At 39.0% G+C, this 20,680-nt stretch overlaps 3 protein-coding genes across 5 annotated transcripts; 2 read left to right on the top strand and 1 right to left on the bottom strand.

Moving 5' to 3' along the window:
* The first annotated feature begins 733 nt into the window (after positions 1-733).
* On the top strand, positions 734-3,808 carry LOC306744269 (uncharacterized protein). Of its 3 annotated transcripts, none has more exons than XM_079226880.1 (6): positions 734-856; positions 1,199-1,239; positions 2,449-2,508; positions 2,646-2,705; positions 2,878-2,922; positions 3,014-3,808. In XM_079226880.1, the coding sequence occupies exons 2-6, from the start codon at positions 1,233-1,235 to the stop codon at positions 3,184-3,186; spliced, it is 345 nt and encodes a 114-aa protein (XP_079083006.1). In that variant the 5' UTR covers positions 734-856; positions 1,199-1,232; the 3' UTR covers positions 3,187-3,808. The 3 variants fall into 3 exon arrangements, with proteins under 3 accessions (XP_079083006.1, XP_079083005.1, XP_079083007.1); XM_079226879.1 differs by having other exon boundaries at positions 755-866; XM_079226881.1 differs by lacking the exon at positions 734-856 and adding an exon at positions 1,035-1,093.
* Positions 3,809-4,283: 475 nt separating this feature from the next.
* On the bottom strand, positions 4,284-9,391 carry dazap2 (DAZ associated protein 2). Its single transcript, XM_079226145.1, has 4 exons — positions 9,302-9,391; positions 7,854-7,972; positions 7,516-7,764; positions 4,284-7,386 (listed from the first exon to the last, which is right to left on the bottom strand). The coding sequence occupies exons 1-4, from the start codon at positions 9,312-9,314 to the stop codon at positions 7,258-7,260; spliced, it is 510 nt and encodes a 169-aa protein (XP_079082271.1). The 5' UTR covers positions 9,315-9,391; the 3' UTR covers positions 4,284-7,257.
* Positions 9,392-13,091: 3,700 nt separating this feature from the next.
* Positions 13,092-18,973, top strand: pou6f1 (POU class 6 homeobox 1; the record flags this gene model as incomplete). Its single annotated transcript, XM_079226594.1, has 10 exons — positions 13,092-13,145; positions 14,106-14,295; positions 14,412-14,578; positions 15,533-15,758; positions 16,223-16,446; positions 16,552-16,680; positions 17,123-17,491; positions 17,710-17,845; positions 17,934-18,102; positions 18,628-18,973. The coding sequence occupies 10 exons, from the start codon at positions 13,092-13,094 to the stop codon at positions 18,971-18,973; spliced, it is 2,010 nt and encodes a 669-aa protein (XP_079082720.1).
* Positions 18,974-20,680: the final 1,707 nt, after the last annotated feature.

Below are 20,680 nucleotides of genomic sequence, written 5' to 3'. Positions count from 1 at the left end.
AAAACTTGTATGCTTGACCCATACTAGGAATTCAAAATTGGCATCTCGCCCTCTGCTGTAACGATTTCAACCATTCTTTATTGATTGATTTATTTTAAATCTGTCACTCCCAGGTCCTTCAATGTCCATCCATCCATCATCCATAACCGCTTTTCTATTTCAGGGTCGTGGGGAGTCCTTCAACATGCAACACTAAATCGCTTAAGTACAGGTGGCTTTTAGCATTCAGCTACATTTGAATTGACTGTTTTACCCTACATATTTAAAAAAAAAAAAGATTAGTCAAATTAATAAGCAAATAATTGAAGAATCAATAAATCAAACAATTGTTTACTTTTCTTTTTTTTAAAGATTCTTCAAAATGGCAAAAGATTCATTGGTTGGAGCTTCTAAAATGTGAATATTTCCTGTTTTTGTTTTCAATGATAATAAAAAAGGAAATACATATATTCACAGTTACTTAATAGATAATAGAATGAACAGTAATGATAAGTAAATATAAAAAATATATCTTTGTTAATTTGCTAACTAGCATGCTCCTACTTCTCCACTCTGTTTACCATTTTGTTCCCTTCGGAGTGATACATCTTGCAATGAGCCGATCTTTGGCACGGAGAAGGGGAGGAAAGGGAGGGGCAGAAATCGAGCGAGTGCGCCGCATGACTCACGAGTGCTGCGAGAAAAAGTAGAGCTGCTTACTGTATTTCATAGGCGCAGTTTCAGACGCCTCAAAAGACTCTCACGCAGCTTGAATTTGAAACTTAAGTTAGCAAGTGTGCGTTAGTTTTCTCCAACTTGAGGTTGAAACAAATCGGATTGTAAAGCCAGCTGTTTCCATTTGCTCCGCTGCTGCCAGGTAACGTTAGGTAAGCCCAGCTGTGATGAACAAAGTCTAATTGTTAAGTGTGAGAAATGCGTCTCTTGAGAGTGTCACGCAAGTTTGAACGTAGTGTTAGTTGTTTCTTCTTCGAGGTGACATTGTGTCAAGTAAAGTAAGTTGGTCGGGACGAAGACGTTTTGGTTCCCTAAAAGTACTGAGACAAAGAGCCGGGAGGTCGGTAGTTTTTATTGGCGTTGACGGGTTAATTTCCATGTGAGTGAAACAAATGTCCAACATGGTTTCTTGAACATTGTTTGCGGAAACATTAGTGAGTAGTGTGGTTGTGTATTGGTTTGATTGTACGTGTTTCTTTTTCAGGTGAAGATAACCAGTTAGTCAACTGCCACTAATCATGAATAGTAAGTCCACCTTTTTATAAATCGATGTTAATTAAGTACTTCTGTCTGTCCTTTTTGTGTGTGTACTGCTATGACACAATTGTTAGGGTTGGGTGCTACATTTGGTAGAGTAAAATATTGAGGTTTTACTTTTCTGTAGTCTTTTAATTGCATGTTGCTTAATACTACCATTTGATTAACAATTAACATTAATCGATTAGTTGATCAGAAGTTATTCGGCAACTATTTACATCAAGGATATTCTTTTTTTTTTTTAAGTGACACACATTTGATGCTCTGTTTGTAAGATGTAATTGCTGTTTTTCTTTGTCTCACATTTATAGTAAACTAAATATTTTGGAGTTAGAACTGAACAAAACAAGACCATGGATGATGTCGATTTGTGCTCAAGGATTAATCAATTCGTTTGAAAAGTAATCTTCAGCTCAATTGATAAGACAATCACTAGTTGCAGTCCAGGACTGCATTCCTCTGAAAGATGAGATGTAGTTACTTTGCAGATTCAGCTTTTTACATACAAAATGGTTGTCCATCTTATACATTTATTTGTTGTCATTGACAATTTACCTGACAGTTTTATTTATTTAGTTAAGACCAGCTCCACCTCAACCAGATACAATAATGTGCCAGTAATAACACTCCAATAATATAACCTAACGCTCCGATTAGCGCCTCTCTGCAGGCTAATAGCATACTTTTATTTGTGATAGTTTAAATACCTTTTGCTGATCAGCGGAGCAACACTCATTTAGTCTATAAGACAATGATAAATACCCATCACAATACCACAAGTCTTGTTTTGTTCGACCAAGATCCAAACCACAAAATATTCCAGGAAATTCACACATTATAGAGCATTTAAAAAAAGGAGTACATTTTCTTTCAATCAACTTGTATATCTGAAAATACTTCTTTACTTCTACCTAGTAGAATTTGAAATGCAGGACTTGTGGCATGTTTTATAATGTTGTATTGTTACTTTTACTAATTTAAAGCATAGGTGTGGTCTCTGATTAAGTTGTTGCATCACACAGGGAATAAACAAGTGGTTGACAGGTTTGTTTCAGTGCGAGTCCTTAATAACCAGATTAGTGTCACCACACTTAATTTTCCCTCCTCGGTTGGCAGCAGTTACACAACTCTACTTGCAGACTGTGTGCTGAAGATAGCGCCCTGTGACATTCTTAACACATTATTTTAATCTTCCAGATTCAGATATGGCTCCTTCGACAACACTCTCCACATATATAAACACAAATGCGACAAAAGGTGAGTACAGTTTTTTTTTTTTTATTTATGATATGAACTCACTTGGCTCTGAGTTGCAGCCAACAAGTATCCTAATATCATGACTTTTAAACTTTGTGCTGTTTTATCAACGCATGTCATGCTTGTGTTTTGTCCAGCATCAGATATGGGGCTTTTAACATCACTTCCCACACAAGCTGACACCACCATGATTCAGGGTAATCTTTTTTTTTTTTTATATATATATATTTATGGCACACAAACCAGTCTCCTCCTGGAAACACACTACTTCCCCTCCTGCAAAGTAGAACAATCAAATGAACTCTTATACATCGTCTGTTATCAGTCACCAGCGGTTTAAAAAAACGATCTTGTCTTATTTTCCCTCAGTGGTAACGACAGCAGCCCCCAACAGTACAGACGCAGTGGTAGCAGGTAATCAGTCACATTTGAATCTCAACCTTTTCTTGCCTTAATGTTTTTGAAGACGGTATTTAAAAACAATATTTTTGCCTTATTTGTCCAGTGGTTATTGTGCTCATCCTGCTGACAGTAGCTGCTTTGGGATTCCTGCTTTACCGGTATCTCTGCCACAACAAGGGAGACTACAGGACGACAGGGGAGCCGGCTCCGGGGGAGGACCCCGATGACGAGCAGAATAACCAGGCCGTGAGCGAAAAGAAGGAATACTTTATATGAACCTGGTCAAGACACGGGTCTGTGGAAGAAATAGGACTGTTTATTTATCTATGCATCTGTGTTTTGAGGGAAGGCCGTGACTTTCTGCACACGGAGGGTGCAGGAAAAAGAAGGAAAAAAAAAAACATGTTTAAGATGTGTGTTGCAAAAAAGGCGGAGGTGCACAAGCAATACCAAAGATAAGATTGTTACACAGAGTGAATATCAATGGATGAGGAGCAGTTGACAAGACAACTGGGGTGTGTTTAGGTTTGCAGAGCTATGCATTAAACAAGTGGTGGGATTTTAGTATGCCACAGTTACATGATCAGTAAACACAGCCACAATCTGCTACACTTTTTATCCGCCATGTTTCAATTGTTCCCTCCACTATCTGCAAAGTGTTTCATTCAGTTTCCTCACCAAAAGAAACTTCTTACAAGCTGCGTTATGAAGCTATTTGGGTGGGGGTGACGTTACTTTTATATTGATTTGCTTGTAAAATTATAGTTTTTTTCCGATGCAATTATTTTATAAGTTAGTGAAAAACAATGTCCTTTTTGTATTGTTGCTATGGAGACACGATTACTGATTACTTCCCCATTTGAGATAAATGTGGAAGGCAATAAAACTTGTTTTTGGGCTAATGCCATAATACAGTGTGACAGTTTGCAGTGATGTTCAATGGTTCTCAAAGTGGTTTTCAAAGTTATAAACCATCAACCTGACTTTGAATCGGTGGTCAATGCACTGACGACTCAAATGTTTTACACCGTTTGTTCGATACATCTAGCTCCAATGATCACGTCCAATAAAATCCCATCCAAAAGTCCAGCACAAAAAAAAAACACTTAAGCATATGTTCCAATTTTTGTTGATAGTCGAGTAGATAAGCCGACAAAATATTGGACATAACTTTCCAATAAGCAACGACAAACTACAGAATCAAATGATTACAATGGATGTTAATCCAAACCGGACAGTATCAACAAGGACTGAATTTAATATGCTTCAGTAAAGGTGGGATTTACTGTGGACTGTTGGATTAAAATGCCAGATGCAATAAACTGGCGACTGTGTAATGCTCAGGTGATATTTGACAAAAATACAGATCCATATTTGACTCAATTCCTTTTATATCAAAGTGACAATATTTGAGTTATTGACTCTTTCGTACAGTATGTATACTAAACTAAGGTGGGAGAATTATTTATGACAAAAGTGATATTGGTATTAAGGCCAAGCAAGTAGCATCCACTCAAACAATCAAGTAAGTTGGTTAAACGATCAATTACCTGTGACGCAGTCTGGCCAGGGAAAGGCAACATTTAAGCTATAATCACAACAAAACAATAACCAAAAATCCCAGGTGTTATCGCAGGTCACAATCTTTAACTAAAAACCTGCCCTGTTCTAATACAATGTATATGTATAGAAAATTAAACAAACATGCAGCATTTCAAATTTCCAAAATAACCTTTATTCTAAACTTACATTTTAAATTTTAAGTTTAGTATAAAAAAGTTAAGTGCACCTAAGACCTTTTTCCAAAGTATTCCATCTTTTTGACACTCATCTCCTTTAGTAATCTTAAAAGATAGAATGTGTACCAAAGTCTGTCACATCACTTTAGTACATACATCTATTTTACAAAGTATTGTAAAGAGAATCCCTGAACTATAAATGTCCATAATCCTTTAACAGAGTAATCCATTTGCTGGCTGTGGTTGGCATAGCATCTACTGGTCAGCTGTAATGTTCAGTACTTCATATTGCTGGGACAAAGCCACCATTATGCTGCTTTACAAACAGATGGAAAAAAAAGAAACCTTTGCCTGAATAATGTTTTTTTATTAAGTTTTGATAGCTGTGGCCTCTTCCCCAGCGGCGCTGTATGAAACGACAGCGTGAGTGAGAATAAATGAACATTGAGCCATTTAAAGAAAAACACCCGAGTGACACGTCGGTCGTGTCTGGTATAGTAGCTTTTGTTTATGAGCTGCTGAAAGGAGTTCATCAGATGAACGAAGCACGTTTCCAGACAGCTGCTCTCTCCGACCCAACACAGAAATAACTAAATGTCGGTTGACAGCAGCAGCATTTGTTTTCTGGCGGCCACAGCTGTTAAAACTTGATATGGTGTGTCGGATACCCAGTGACACGTCGACGCTACCACACACCAAAATTAAGAACATCTACAAATATACGTTTCAAATACCATATTTACGTTTGCAAGATAGCGTATTATGCAAATATTCTAAAGTTTAATTAGCAGCACAAAAACGTGTTGGAAATGAACAATTATGCGGACAGTGAAATAGCCCAATTGCAAGTTTGTGTACACTTTAAGGCTACTGAACAACACAACACATTTTACTTTCAAATGGAATTAGACTTGATAGATTTTCTAGAAAGGGCCAGAATGTTTTTTTCTTCATGAAAACTAAAAAAAAAAAAAAAAAGAAAAAAAAAGTAGCCTCTAGTCTGCAACTACTCAGATTAGCTTTGCAGCGCTGATAAAAAAGTAATCACATTTTTACATAGCAACGGTGCAAAATGATGCATCAGTTTACAGATGTGATTAATCCACATAAAGTGACTAACACATTCTCTAACAATTGCTGTCATGTCAAGCTGAAGGTCTTGGTACCAACCATCACATACCTGCTTATTCGAAGACATGTCTGCTTTTAAATTGTGACATCTTAAATTTCAAGTAATAACCAAACATAAGTGCATTGTAGACCAGATTTTTGGTACAACCAGCTCATTGGTTATACAACAAAAAATGATTAGCCTAACTAACTAGTCGTGTAAATGTGGAAAGTAATGAAGGAAAAAAAGAAACACTGAAATATTTATTAAAGTCGCCTCAACCTTTTAAAACGACAAGAAACTAATGCTATCACAAAAGGTGACACTTTTCTACGGTGAATAAATATTTAAAAAAAAATTGATTTATGATTCTAAATTATACTGTGTAAAAAGACAGAGAAAACAGTGGAGGGTAGTTCTTGAAGTCTGTACAATAAAACATTTAGTGTATAAACTCTGGGTATCCGACTGAAATAGAAACAGGAGAAGAAGAAAAAAAAAAAAAAAAATCTAAAAATGTTACACCAACCACCCCTTCCCATTCAACTTACTATTTGGATTTACTTTAAATTTCTTTCCTTTAAGTTTACTGAAGTTAATTTGCTTTAAATTAGGGATATCCCCAGTGCTCTTTGGCACTTCACTATGTTCATCTACAAATTGCCCAACAAGGTACAGTAAACCACTTTGGATATTGCATGAAATCTTTTCTTAAATTATTTGCTTCAGTTTAGCTTACTTAATTTACAAGTGATTTAAATGTAACAATCTGTCATTTAGACTGTACAACACATTTGCTGTGATATTTTGGATACTGTGCAAAGGACGAGACAATTCTAGCTAAAAGCATCCAAGATGCTTATTCTTTATCTTTTTTTGTATAGTTGAGATGTAATTTCTCATGATCATCATACTGGTATTTACATGAAACTATTACACATCTATTAATTTAACTACACTAAAAGTTTTTCAAAAAAGACAAATGGATTTTTTTTTTTTTTGCGCTTCAACTGCAACTTTGTAACTGCATTTCACTTTCACCATAAAGCAGCTAGACTATAACGCGGGTCTGATATTTCAATATTTAATTTACGTTGCTTTTACAGGTATACAAGAACATCTCAATGTATTTTGTGATCCATTCGATCAAAAGGAGACCAGGTCTCTTGAACAAATACAGATGCCTGAAAGAGGTCCAATCTGGAATGACCAAAAGAGGTTAGACCCATTCAAGAATTATGGAATGAATTCTACGACATTAAAAATTAGCTTTTGTCCTCTCCAGGCAGTGGCATTCATCATTTGATCTCTAGGTCAGAAGTGGAGTACTGTACCTTTTACAAGGGCGCTAAAATATTACATTCCGTTAGGTGATATCAGTATTGTGGCATGGCCAAGCAGCCTGAAGAGGGAGGCGTATGGGATGGGGGAAGAACTGGGGCATCATTTGGGACGGGGGCACGGTTTAGGCATGAAGGAGGTGTTGAGGAGTTGCCGTTACCAGATGGTATAACCTCCACTGGAGCCACCCAGGAAGAAGTTATTCTTGCGCTGTGCCATTACAACATTGGCACCCTGCATGGCAGCCAGCTGAGCTGCATTGGGGGGATGTCCAGGAGGTGGTGGCTAAAGGAGAGAAACAAGCCCAAGCATAAGCATTGGTAGAGTGCTGATAATTTTTTTGATTTTCTGATAGTCTGCAAAAGCATCCTAAGTGCAATAATCCTGAATAATTGGGACTTGGTGGATACTCACTGGAATGGAAACACCGCTGCTCGCTGTGAAGCGTGCACCAGCATCAAAGCCACCATCCACCATCACTGTTGAACCAGGGGGGTACACAGCTCCCATGGGATAGTAAGCCATGGGGACATTCTGGCCCATTTGCCCAACCTGCATATGTGGCTGCATGGGCATAAACATCTGAGCACCAGGGTAGTGAGAGGACATCTGTGCCACCTGACTGGGCACCTGATGTGGAAGCATATATCTGGGCTGGTATATCTGTGGACACGCATATGAAAAAAGAACTGAATAGAACTGTTCACTGAGTATTCTTGTGTTATCATAGGATACATCAATGTAATAGTTACCTCAGAATATGCAGGTGGTGTGTCTGTGTAAGGAGGTGCCTGAGGAGACATTTGCATAGCAGGAGGGTATACAGGTGCAGAGCTCTGCTGAGGGTACACAGCCTGCTGAGGATATGAACCTGCAAAACAACATTTTACATTAAGCCAAATGCACGTCAATTAGTCCCCACAGTGACTGGAAAAACCTGAGAATCATTTTAGAGGTCAAATGTTTGTCAGAAACAACAGAAAATGTAATGTTTATTGTCAGGCTAAAGCGAAGGATGCCATATGTCATGCAGTAGTAGAAAACAGATAAATATTAAAATATGGACTGCAGACAAATTTAGCACATACAGCCTTGCTTGAGGGGTAAACACTAGTCCCAATTTCAGTGCCCAATGATTGATAAAGCCCACAAGCGAGATTTATTTTACTTTACACACACACACACACACACACACACACACACACACACACACACACACACACACACACACACACACACACACACACACGGGTTAACTGTTAACTACGTTTAAAAATACAGTTGGAAGTTATTGTTTTAATTACAGGGATTAAAAACTGACAAAACGTCAGAAAGAAAAACACATGAGCATCAACACAAACGTATATGACATATCTACATGAAGTTTAAATGCTTAGTCGATTATTTGCCAGAAAATGTATTTTGATGATTAATTAATAATGAAAGTTTTTTTTTGTAATCAAATTTTTTTTGTATTGTATTCTCTGGTCCCACTTTCCCCAAAGTAAATATATTCCGGTTTTCTCTATATTACTGTCCGGGTCTGATAATGAACGATGAACATCGTGTGCTATTTGCCGTAGCCACACAGGCCAATTATTCGAGCAAATAATCGGTAATTAATCGATCATAAAAAATAATCGTTATTTGTCGGCCTCGGCGCTTCCATCCCCGGTAGCAACAAAGGATCCGAGTATGCTCAAATAACGAGCATACAGCCGAGCAGAGCGACACAACACGCCGCATTATACACAGATAAATACGGGATACGTCTACACATACTGCATGTGCAACGTGGATTGAAATGATGGATACACATTTACATTCCCACGGATGTAAACTATAAAGGTAAAATCCTTGTTAGCTTTGCCTGTAAATTCTGCCTGTTGTGAGTGATGATGGCTAACTGGGAATATGTGACCTGGACACTAATGCTACGCTGATATATAAGGTGACAGTATATTTGAGCGGTCATTATTTACATCTTTAGTATGTTATAATAAGATATATACCCGCGATCAATGCGTGCGCTGAACAGGTAGCCAGAAAACGTCAGTGTATTGTCATGTAACCCCAACGTAGCTAAACGTGAAAGTCCGCTATAGATGGCCACAACCACAGCTCTTCATCCCGAGCTAAACCCGTCAGCGCCGGAAAACGGACAGCTGACTAATTATCCAGACGAGGTGTGGAGAAATACCTTTGTTGTTCATTGTTCTTGACTGATGCGGAGACTGAGGAATTTCAGATTAAACGGAGCTCTGCGTATCTTGTCACGGCCTTATAACAGGTTACGGCTTCACAATCATTCACTTCCTTGTTTTTCAGCTTCTTGTTGTTGTGGAAGTGGTGACGTCAGTCGTTCTCTATCTGTGGTTCGGCGCACTCGGTGTTTTAACTGCGCGCGCCCCCTACAGGTAGACTAAATATGGGGGGGTCCAAGAGTGACAAAATAATGGGACGTAGCTTTTCATGGTGAAGAATACAGGCTGGTATTAAATACACACACACACACACACACACACACACACACACACACACACACACACACACACACACACACACACACACACACACACACACACATTTTTGACAGATAGCTATACAGATGGATAGTTTTACTGCAGCCAGGTAATACATGAGACTGATGAAACAAAAAAACACATAAGGAGACACACTTATATATGTAATAGGAATACAAAAATAACTTAATTGAAAATGTGGCTATAACTAAAAATAGGGATAGTGCCTGACACTATTCTGTATGGTCAATGCATTATCTTGTATTGATAAATAACTCAGCAGTAATATACAAGGATGTTAATACTAATATTGATAGTAGTAAACTATCTGTGTTACCCATGCACAGATGGCCTGTGTCAAAGCAGACCGTTTGACTTGTCATAGTAGGAAAAGCATGTGTCACAAAAACATTAACAATGACTCTGTTTTATTTAAGTGTCCCTTTATGCCATGGCAGTGTGACAGCCAATTTCATAGTTGGTTTTCATGTATTTAGTATACTTTTTTATATTGTATAGTTGTCTACTGATTGGTTGGATTTCAGCTTATTTTGTGTGCTTTTTGTCATTTATCTTTTTTATTGTATTTTTTCTAAATTATGTTAGTGTATTTTTTGTTATTTTTTTGTTTTTCTCCATACGTTGTGACGAGGACCATTGTATACGCTTATGATACTGACCTCTCCTGTCACATTTTTATTTTTAAGTCTTTCGTCCAAATAAAAAAAAATCATCTCTTGCGTTTCCTTCTGTGTGTAGCTGATATAGCGCATTGGGCCATTGTTAATTGCTCTATATCAGTGAAACAGGCTCATTTGTAGTCCTTATTAAAGTGAGTAAGTTTGAAAAAACACTTTTTCCATTTACACTAACATTTTAATTTTATAACATTTACCCATTCATATTAATATTAAATTGAGATAATACAGTTATTATACTAACCTATAGCTGCATAATTGATTTGTTATAGCTATTAATATAGTAAGTTAAGCAAAGAGAAGTTTTAGGCAACTTTTCGTGTATAGCATTATCTATTATTTCACTGTGCCAATGCTTCTTTCTCCTCGGATTGTACTTTCGGTACTTCCCCTTTAAGAGAACCATGGCAGCTTGCAAGTCGAGGCAGACATTTTTCAATGCAAGATTTTTTCCGTGCATAAATTATGTTCATGACGTAGTGCTAAAGGCCAATTTTGTTGCAATTTAGTCCGATTTTACACCTCAAATAGGATTTTGAGAGACACCTCAAGGATTTTTGATTATCTGAGCTGTTGCAGAAAGGGCATCGTCATTAAATATTAAGAGAGCGGAGATCCCAACATTGCAACCCTCCTTATCAATGCAAATACCTCTTTTGTGTGCAGTCACAGCGCCTGTCTGGGAGCTGAGATGCATTTTTAATTATGTGTAACTGAAACAAACTGTGACAAGGACCTTTATAAAAGCGGAGGATTACAGAAAACAAGCTGCATTCACGCGGTAAGTTGAACACAATAACCGGAGTCTATTCGAGCCTGCGCCTCGCGCATAGCAGCGAAATGGCAGAGGAAATGAGTTTTGGTTAATATGCAATGTTCGTAATTAGCATAATTTATATATTTATGATAAAGAGAGGGAAATACGTAATATTCGGTCTCTAGGCACGGGTAGAGATGATTTCTGTCGCCTGTACTTGGTGGTTAGTGCTCGTCTTCAAAAGTGGCCGACGCGGCGAGACTTTTATTGGCCAGGATGGGGGTGGGGAGCTCAACAACACCCGCTGAAGTTTTGACAGATCCTCATTTCTAACAGGGCATTGCAGCAGGAAATGCACCATCTTGAATCTTTTTTTCTCATCTGCGATGAAAATGTAACCACTTCATGCCGATGATCAGCGTGGTTCATCACGTTTTCTGCAGCTGAAGTGCAACACAACATGGCCTGTTTTCCGGCCCCTCCAAATAGTCTGGTCCTGCAATGACAGAAATAGCCATGAATAAAAAAAATCTGTGCATGTGGGTTTGTTTAAACCAGGATTTGCCCCTAATTTGGAGATCATTTGGGGCTAAAAGGGGACACTCCAAAGAAACTTGATATTTATTTTTGAAATGGCAGCAAAACATTTGAAGGAGTGGATTAAGTAAGTTACATGGGTTATATGGCATCTCTACAAACTGTGTTACAAAAGGATACATGATTAAAAGAACAACAAAATATGGGTATGACACACACTTTAACAGGAGAAAATGACAACAAAACAATAGAAGCACCAAAGCTATAAACAGGGTCCATGACTCAAACATAAAAGCACATAGATACGTCTTCAGCTGTGACTTAAACCACCCAGTAGTGTCTGCTCAGAGACCCAGGACAGCAAACGACCCCTTGTGTTGTTAGTCCTGAACTGAGGTACAACTAGCAGGTCTTGTTCAGGGGAGCAGAGGTGTACTGCATTATCACTATTGTACTCGGGAGCAAGACTACTCAAAGCCTTGTAGACGAGGAGTAGGACCTTAAGGAGTAAGGCAGCTACATGTTTGGCACTCAGCAGAAAAATCTCTCTGAGCTGTCCAACAAGTTGCCAAAGAAGGAATAATTCATTATGTTTGACAGTACTCAGTTCCTGCCCTCTGAGTACTACCTCAGACAACCATAATGTCTTTTTTTATACCCTTTGCCATTCACTGCTCACATTTGTAAAGTACAGATAGCATCAGCACATATGTTTGTATTGTGTGTGTGTGTGTGTGTGTATGTTTGTTGTGTTTGAATTAGATTTGTTTTATCTTGTGTGTCTTCCACTGCGTTGTTATTTTTGTTTATTGCCACTGTGGCAGAAAAAATGGCCCCTCGGGGAGAAATAAAGTTCCTGAACTTGAACTAGAATTGGATCCTAAATTTAATCTGAAGCACATGAAAGTCGCATCATAACAGAGACGATATGAGAGCAATATGAGGTCTTATTGAGTAGTCTCGATGCAGTCTGGCAAGACAAACTGTAACCGGGTATCAGCATCTTGGCTTAGGCAGGAATAAAGAACATTGGAATAGTCTTAGAGGGAGGATACAATAGCATGGATAACCATTTCAAACGGCTGAAAAGATAGCAGTGGGTATATTTTTTGCAATATTCTTCAGGTGAAAGAAGCAGGTCAGAATAACTGTCTTGACAAACCATGTTCTATAAGTGGCCGATGGACGGAGGTTTTGGAGGATGTTAGTAAGACCTCGTCTGGGGGTAAAACACAGAACTTCAACTTTACTGTGAGTTAATTAAAGTATATTTTGAGACATCCATTAACTTATCTCAGCCAGACCCCTGTACAGCAGTTACATTTGACAGGTCACCGGGCCGTGTAGCAATGATACAACACACAACCAAATTGACGGATCAAGTGCCATTAGTAGTCAGACTTTGTTTGTTTGTTTAATGACGATTTGTTTTCCCAGAATGTCAGGAAAACAGTGACTGTGGTGGTGCAGCGAGCCATGGACTCCCAGGACCCCCCTGCCAAAGATGCCCCACTTACAATCAATGAGCAGGTAACACTCACCTGTCTGTTAAAACACGATGAACAGCCTTCTCTTCCCGCTGTAACCACTCTGAGCTACGCAAAAACCCTGATAACTTATGTTGTCTTCAAGTTCTTTGCTGCTGTTCACTCCCATCACCCTCCATGTGCCAACATACCATATCATAAAGGAACAATTAGCTTCCATTAAAGTTCATTGAAAAACCCTTTAGTGTTTTATCACCTAATAATGCCTGCTGCTCTAAGCTTGTGAGCGTTACTGGTCTTTACACGGCCATACTTAATATTTACCATACCATCATTTCTTGTGTTTTTTCTCCTTCTAGTAACATTCTGTGTAGACATAGTCAGCAAACAATAGCAATGCTCTTCACTGAAGTACTGAGGGGAGCTTGAAGAAAGCGTTGCTTTAGCTGCATGCTCTTATCATTGCTTTTTTTTTACTCATGCACTTTTCATTTGTGTCTCTTTTTGTGTGTGTGTTATGTTTTGTTTTGGCTCATTGTGTCCTAACATGTGCTCGGCTTCTCTGTTCTCCGTAGCCATTCACTGTCTGACTGCAGAAGTCTTTTTTCAGCCATTTAAATCCTGCACTTTGAAATTCCCTGCAAAGGCTACCAGGTATGCATCCTCCTCTCTGTTCCTGCACTGTGTCTCTGCACCTTGTCCTCCAGCCCAGGTTGTCTTGCTGCCTCTCCTCTAGGTCTTTCATGATTGCATACCATGAAATCATCAGTTAAGTCAAGTCATCAGATTTACCACGTGTGAATTATAAGTAGAGAAATACAAGTTATTGTTCAGCTTTTTGTTGCTCTTCAGGTGCTTCATCAAGTGAGACAGTGTTTTACAAACTACTCACACAATTACAACAAATGTATCCACTATAAAATTCTCGTAGAACCCAAAACATAATAATTAGAATAGAGTAGTTTTGCACATGAGTCATCTCATATTTTACTCCTAATTGCAGGTCATTGTGATGTCCAGCCATGAGACTATCCGTGTGCTAGAGGTAGAGGTCGATGCATCTCTGCCATCATCAGTGCCCGATGGGAAGAGTGAAGTCAAAGCTGAGGAGGGAGTGGCTCGACCTGCAGAGCAAACTGAGGCTGGCAGCTTACAGGACGGCCCCACTTCGCCCCAGAGCACTGGGGGAGTAGGTAAATCATGGCCATAGTAGAAAATGATGGAATGCAGATGACTTATTATTTATACTTACATGACACAGTTGTTCTGAAATGTTAATAACAGCTGTGAAAACCACTTAAAATGTCAGTAAGAACTAACCCTGGCTGTGCTCCTGCAGTGCTGAGTGAGCAGCAGGTGGTGTCTGTCGAGGTTCCTGCCCCTGCTGTCCAGACGCTGACTCCTGCTGTTCCCGTCAGTTTGTCCCTGTCGCAGCCCCAAGCCGCCATGCCCATCACTGTACAAGGCTGTCCACAGGTATTGAATTTACACACTGATTACATTTTCGATATTCATTTGAAGTCTTAAGAGAAAGAATGATGTAGTCAATAGTGTTGTTGTCTCTTTCGTTTATACTTTACACAAGAGCTCGGGTTGTATCAGCTTTGAAAGTGCGGGAAATGTCTTTACATGTCAATTACAGAGGAAAAGAAAACATAATACAAGGCAAACAGAGCTTTTAGGGAGGAATAAGACTTGGTTCCATTTTGACAACATTACTATTTATGTTTTGATTTATACATTAACAGTTTTCCCCAGACTTTTGCAAAATACTTGAACTTCATTTTTTTTTCATTTTTAACTTGCTGTCTGAACTGTAGCTGTTCTTCACCACTAGGATATCATCTTTAGAGGTCAGCCATTGTTTGTGACCTAGTGCATCAGTCTTGAGCCAGTTCTTAGTCTGGCAGCGAGTAGAATCTTGACCAAGTATTGGTCTCCTGCATGCACAGTTCCTTCCACGTGTCCCAGGAATAAATCAAGACACGATCAGGGTATATCCTAGCCTAAATCCTCAAAAAGAACAGAACGTGTCCTATCCCAGAACGGTTACATTTTCTCGTAACACCCAAATAAAAGTGTTTGGTTCCATGTGATCACATAGTCTCCATCATAGTTGATGAATAGTAATTTTTCTCTAGTGCATTGTAAATGTGAAAAGTGGAACAGATCTGATCCGAAACACCTGAACAACATAAAACAACATAAAAGAAATACTCAAAATAAAAAAACACTCAGTAGTGGAATGGAGATATATGGGAGTATTTGAGTCCAAATGCAATGAGAATGTATCACTGTTTAGTTCAGTAAAATGGCCTCTATAGAACTACCAGAATTCCAGTAAACAGATACAAATTAGGTAAAAAATATAATCTGAAACAACATTACTCTGTTCATCCCAGTCAAAAAAAGTTGATTATACTACATTAGGTGCTGACCCAAGAAGGTTTGGCCACTCTGATGACTGGTATGATGGCCCAGACCGGATCTCTGGGGCAGCCCTTGCTCATCCCCCTCAGTATGGCGGGCTCCATCGGGGGCCAAGGAGGTCTGGCCGTTCTCACCATACCTACCACCAACGTAGCTACGCTCCCCGGGCTCACAGCAGCTAGCACAGCTGGAAACCTTTTCAAACTACCCTTTGCTGGCCTCCAAGGTAAAACACAAACGATTGCACATTAAGGAGACTAAAAACATAACCTTTTCTAATGTATTTGAACTCCAAAATATATAAATAGAATAATTGATTGATAATAATGAATGCTAATTGAATTGTATATGACGCCACAACACTGATTTTATACATGAAAGTGTTTAGATAATGGCCTCGGCTATGTCTCTGGACTAGTCAAATAATCTGCAGGCCTGTACCTCATAGTGGTGCAACAGTACAGCGAGCGGTTTGTACGTCATTGAATGGTTACTTTGTTTATGGTACAGTTTTTTGCATCCCTTGTGAACATTGTATAGAGTACACCTGCTAAACATCAATATTGTCATAGTGAGCTTTTAGGTTAGCACTTAGCTCAAAGCACTGTGTGCCTAATTACAGCCTCACAGAGCTTCTCGCGTGTTGGTCGACTCAATAATAGGTTGCAAAATTCTTGCATTTTTACTCAGCTGCGACAGTCCTGAACTCTGTCCAGCCCCAACTGCAGACGAACGCTCAGACGATGTTCCAGCCTCAAGGTGCCATGCAGGTGACGTCTCATCCGACACAGGTGACCAACGCACAGGTTACCGCCGCTCAGGTGGCGGCGGCCCAGGCGGCCACTACCGTCTCTCAGTCCAACATATCGTTAGCAGCGCTCCAGACTGCAGGGCTCTCTATCAATCCTGCCATTGTAAGAATGCAGAACAATGAGTTATACTTTTTTTTTACTGTTTATTATATAATGTCAGTCATGTTAATTTCCTGCGCTTCTTACACGTTGTGTTTTTATGCTCAGATCAATGCTGCGTCTTTGGGAACTCAGCCCCAGTTCCTCAGTTCCCTCACCTCCACTCCTTTCATCACTAGTGCCATGTCCAACATGCCTGGCATCACCAGCCAGCTCATCACAAATGCTCAAGGACAGGTGGGTGCCACAAAATAATGCTTCTCAGTTTATTTGTGTTAGTTTGGATTTGACTTATGGTGTCTCTACTTTGTACTTCCAGCGTAAGGAAACATACGGATCTTTTACAAAGAAAATAACATAATTCTTCGTAGTAGTGTATCATAAGCCAGAATAGACTTTGACAAGAACATATGAACATATGACATATTTTGCAGGTGTTCATTTTGATGCATATTGATTGGTAGTCACACCCTCTCCAAAATGCTTTTGTGTTGTGTTTCTATTGCTGGGAATAAAAAAACGGCCTCAAGTTAACATCAATCAGCAGTGCTATTTCAAGTCAGTGGAGCATAAGACAGTTTCTGTGAAAATGGATTTGCCCTCTCAAATAGTTCCATGAATCAATCTTATCATTATTGCAGCTCTTATGATCTTAAGACATTTATTTTAACATTTTCAGGTCATAGGAACCCTCCCTCTTTTCTTGAACCCAGCCTCTCTGGCTGGAGCGGCTGGGACACCCACCCTCCAGGGTCTCCAGGGCCTCCAGGGCCTCCAGGGTCTCCAGGGTCTCCAGAGCCTCCAGGGTCTGCAGGGTCTGCAAGGTCTGCAAAGCTTGCAAGGTTTGCAAGGTTTGCAAGGCCTGCAAGGCCTGCAAGGTCTCCAGGGTCTGCAGGGCCTCCAGCTCCAGACTGTCACCCCACAGCTGCTTCTCAACTCCCAGGGCCAGATTATTGCCACAGTCGGGAATGGATCTGCAGTTGTAACTTCTGCTGCAGTTCTGCCCAAAGCTGCTGCTCCCCCAACACTTACCAAACCAATCACACAGGTAAACAACAAGCATCTGTCTGAATTTAGTTTTGAGGTCAGAAAGGACCAAGTCATTTCTGCTTTTAGACTTGAAAGCTGAAACCGACCAAAAATGACTGAATAACTAATTGGCAGATGTAACTATTATAATATGAACTATTCCTAAAGGTATTTAAATATGATTAAATATTGTAATTTGCATAATTGAGGTTATATACTGTATTTGTTTCCTCCCAGGCTTCAGTAACAACTGTCACTCAGTCACCAATTGTCATCGCCCCTCAGCCGTCTGTACTGAAGAATGCCACCACGCTCTCCTCCACAGTACCCATCACCTGTGGAGACATAGCAAAAGTGGGACAGCTTGTCAGCAGTATGTACACCTGCTTCTCATTTCCAAACATACGGTAGATCCATTTTATGTAGGTAGTTATTTTTAACCAGATTCCCCTCAACTGTAGAACCCCAGCAGGTAGTCAGCAGCGAGGAGGGCATCAATCTGGAAGAGATTCGAGAGTTTGCCAAGACTTTCAAGATCCGTCGGCTGTCCTTGGGGCTTACTCAGACACAAGTAGGGCAGGCTCTCACTGCAACGGAGGGTCCTGCCTACAGCCAGTCTGCCATTTGCAGGTAAATTACTCCCTAGTTCATGCTACCCTGTCTATGGAAGCTTACTTCAGTAATGTTTTGCAAAAACAAAGTACTCACTAACACTATTTTCTCTTCATAAAGTGTACAGACAGAGCATTTAATACGTGTATACATTGACTTAGGAAGTCTGTGATTATAATTACATGGTATCGCAAATCATAGTTTAGATTGTTTATTTCTTGGAAACAATTCCTTTAAATTAACATTTTGCTTCGGCTACACTCCATACAGAAAGAAATGCAGACCTCTATGAGGATAAGTTTTTATGAATTGTTAAAATGGTTCATGACCTTAAAGTGGCACTTTAATATGAACAGTAATGGAGTCATAATTATATAGAGTAAAAATAGTGAGACATTTTTTAATAGGTTGGTTAAAGCTCGAACCCGAAATATATTTTATAGCATACTTACTTCCCTGCAAACTGATTCTTTGCGAATTGAAAATGAGATGCAGTTAACACTGTGTGTGTTCGCATTAAATGATTTAACCTTTGTAACGCAGGTTTGAAAAGCTGGATATCACGCCCAAGAGTGCTCAGAAGTTGAAGCCGGTGTTGGAGAAGTGGCTGGCTGAGGCTGAGCACTGGAACCAAAAAGGCCAGCAGAATCTGATGGAGTTTGTTGGCGGTGAACCATCCAAAAAGCGCAAGCGGCGTACTAGTTTCACCCCGCAGGCAATAGAAGTTCTTAACTCCTACTTTGAAAAGAATGCATTGCCAACAGGTCAAGAGATTACAGAAATGGCAAGAGAACTAAACTATGACCGAGAGGTTGTGCGAGTATGGTTCTGTAACCGGCGGCAGACACTGAAAAACACAAGCAAAATCAATGTCTTCCAGGTTCAGTAACGACCTCGTTCTGGGAGGGTTCGCCACTGATCCTTTTGGCATTTTTGAACATTTAATACAGCAACACATGGTTGTGAATTGTGTTGTAACTAAAGGCCAAACTCCATTAAGGAGTATGTACTTTTTTTTTAGAAAATAAAGGAAATTACATATAATTCAAGTGTAATGACAGAGTACTACAAAAAAGTTGATATTGTATTTTAAGACTGTACATGTGTACACAACTCCTGTGTGGTGGGTTTTAAGTCAGACTGCATGGTTCTTTTATCATATTCAGTGAGGATAATACAGCGATAACGTCACATTTAAAAACATTTGGTGAACTTTTATACAAGTGATTTTATAGGCTATCCCTCTGAATTATAATAAGTGGCAGTGCATTGAGTCACATTGATTTTAGTCACATAATTGTCACTTTGTCACAATGGGTGACATTACAATGATATTTGAATAACATGCTTTTGCCAATGTGGATATTTTCAGAGTTCTTGCCGCTCATTTATTTTGTATTCATGTAGTATTTCTACTCCATGAGCAGCTTTGCAAACATAAAACAGCCTCTGTAGACTAAAAATAGGTAAAAGCATATAACCTTATTTTCATCGGAATTTGTTGTGAAATTAATGCCAAAACTGATTTTGCTATCTATGGACCCCTGACTCTGCTACAATCTTTTGGGACAATCATAATTTTGATATTTTATATTGATATTTACAAAGATGAGCTTAACATCTGTAGTCATTTCATGTATGTCCGGAGAGTAATTTTGGATGGTCCTTGGACAACAAATTCTTATCAAAATATTATTATAGCTCCAGCTATTGCCTATTATGCCACAACTGTAAACATGTTTTTTGTTGGTATTTTACAATGTTTGATTAATTTGTTAGTTACTGATTGTGCAAATGCACATACTTATGTGTGGGTGAAACGTGTGAATTCACTACAGTCTGCCTGTTTTTACACTTTCTGTGTCATGTGCTGATAATACTCTGAGAGTATTTCGTGTTTCCTCTTTAGTCACAGTTGTGACTGCTCCCTCAATGGCTTAACAATGGTGCTGCAGCATTATTGTTTCATCTCAAATTAGATAAAGTGTATGTTAAAAACAGGAACTTAATTGGACTATTATGAAGGCAGTTTAAAACATTCTTGCATTGCCTAGAAACCCTAGCACCAGGTTTTGAAATACTTATACTAAGCCGAATACTAATCAAATTACTAAAAATGCAATTACCGGTTCAGCCAAGAAAGGGGTTTTGTGGTTTAATGACTTTCAATCTGAATGAGTGTTTGCATGTGCAGTATGAAGTTATTTTCTGTAGTAACAAAACTATGGCCATTTTCTTTATCTTTGCCAATGCCAATTCTTCAAGAATTCTTTGCACTTTAGTGACAGTAGGGGAAGTAAAAGGGATACGAATGGTTTATGTACAGTGCAAGGTTTAGTAGTTATGAATGTGGAAGATTTTAATTTCTGCATTTTCATGTTCTTGAAGAGCAAGAATATTTGCTTTGAAAAATGTAGCAGTACTGGCAATTGCAATCATCAACTTAACAAACATCTATCACTAAGAATAATGTACTTTTATGCAGAAGAAATGTAAAATACTGCAGTTTAAATGTACATTTTAATATGAATTAATCACTTTTTCTGATCTTGTGAATTACATGGTGCATATTTGCCTTTTAAATTTTTTTTTATAA

This window comes from Taurulus bubalis (assembly GCF_910589615.1).
Source record: "Taurulus bubalis genome assembly, chromosome: 11".
Lineage (NCBI taxonomy): Eukaryota > Metazoa > Chordata > Actinopteri > Perciformes > Cottidae > Taurulus > Taurulus bubalis.
The sequence above is the reverse complement of the archived record's forward strand: the minus strand, read 5'-3'. Positions and strand labels throughout refer to the sequence as shown.

Excerpts from the sequence above, each read along its gene's own strand:
- LOC306744269 (XM_079226880.1), top strand. Across the intron at positions 2,509-2,645 it reads AAACACAAATGCGACAAAAG|CATCAGATATGGGGCTTTTA; the intron begins GTGAGTACAGTT and ends TGTTTTGTCCAG. Across the intron at positions 2,923-3,013 it reads TACAGACGCAGTGGTAGCAG|TGGTTATTGTGCTCATCCTG; the intron begins GTAATCAGTCAC and ends TTATTTGTCCAG.
- dazap2 (XM_079226145.1), bottom strand. Across the intron at positions 7,765-7,853 it reads CACCACCTGCATATTCTGAG|ATATACCAGCCCAGATATAT; the intron begins GTAACTATTACA and ends GCGTGTCCACAG. Across the intron at positions 7,387-7,515 it reads GCAGCGGTGTTTCCATTCCA|CCACCACCTCCTGGACATCC; the intron begins GTGAGTATCCAC and ends TCTCTCCTTTAG.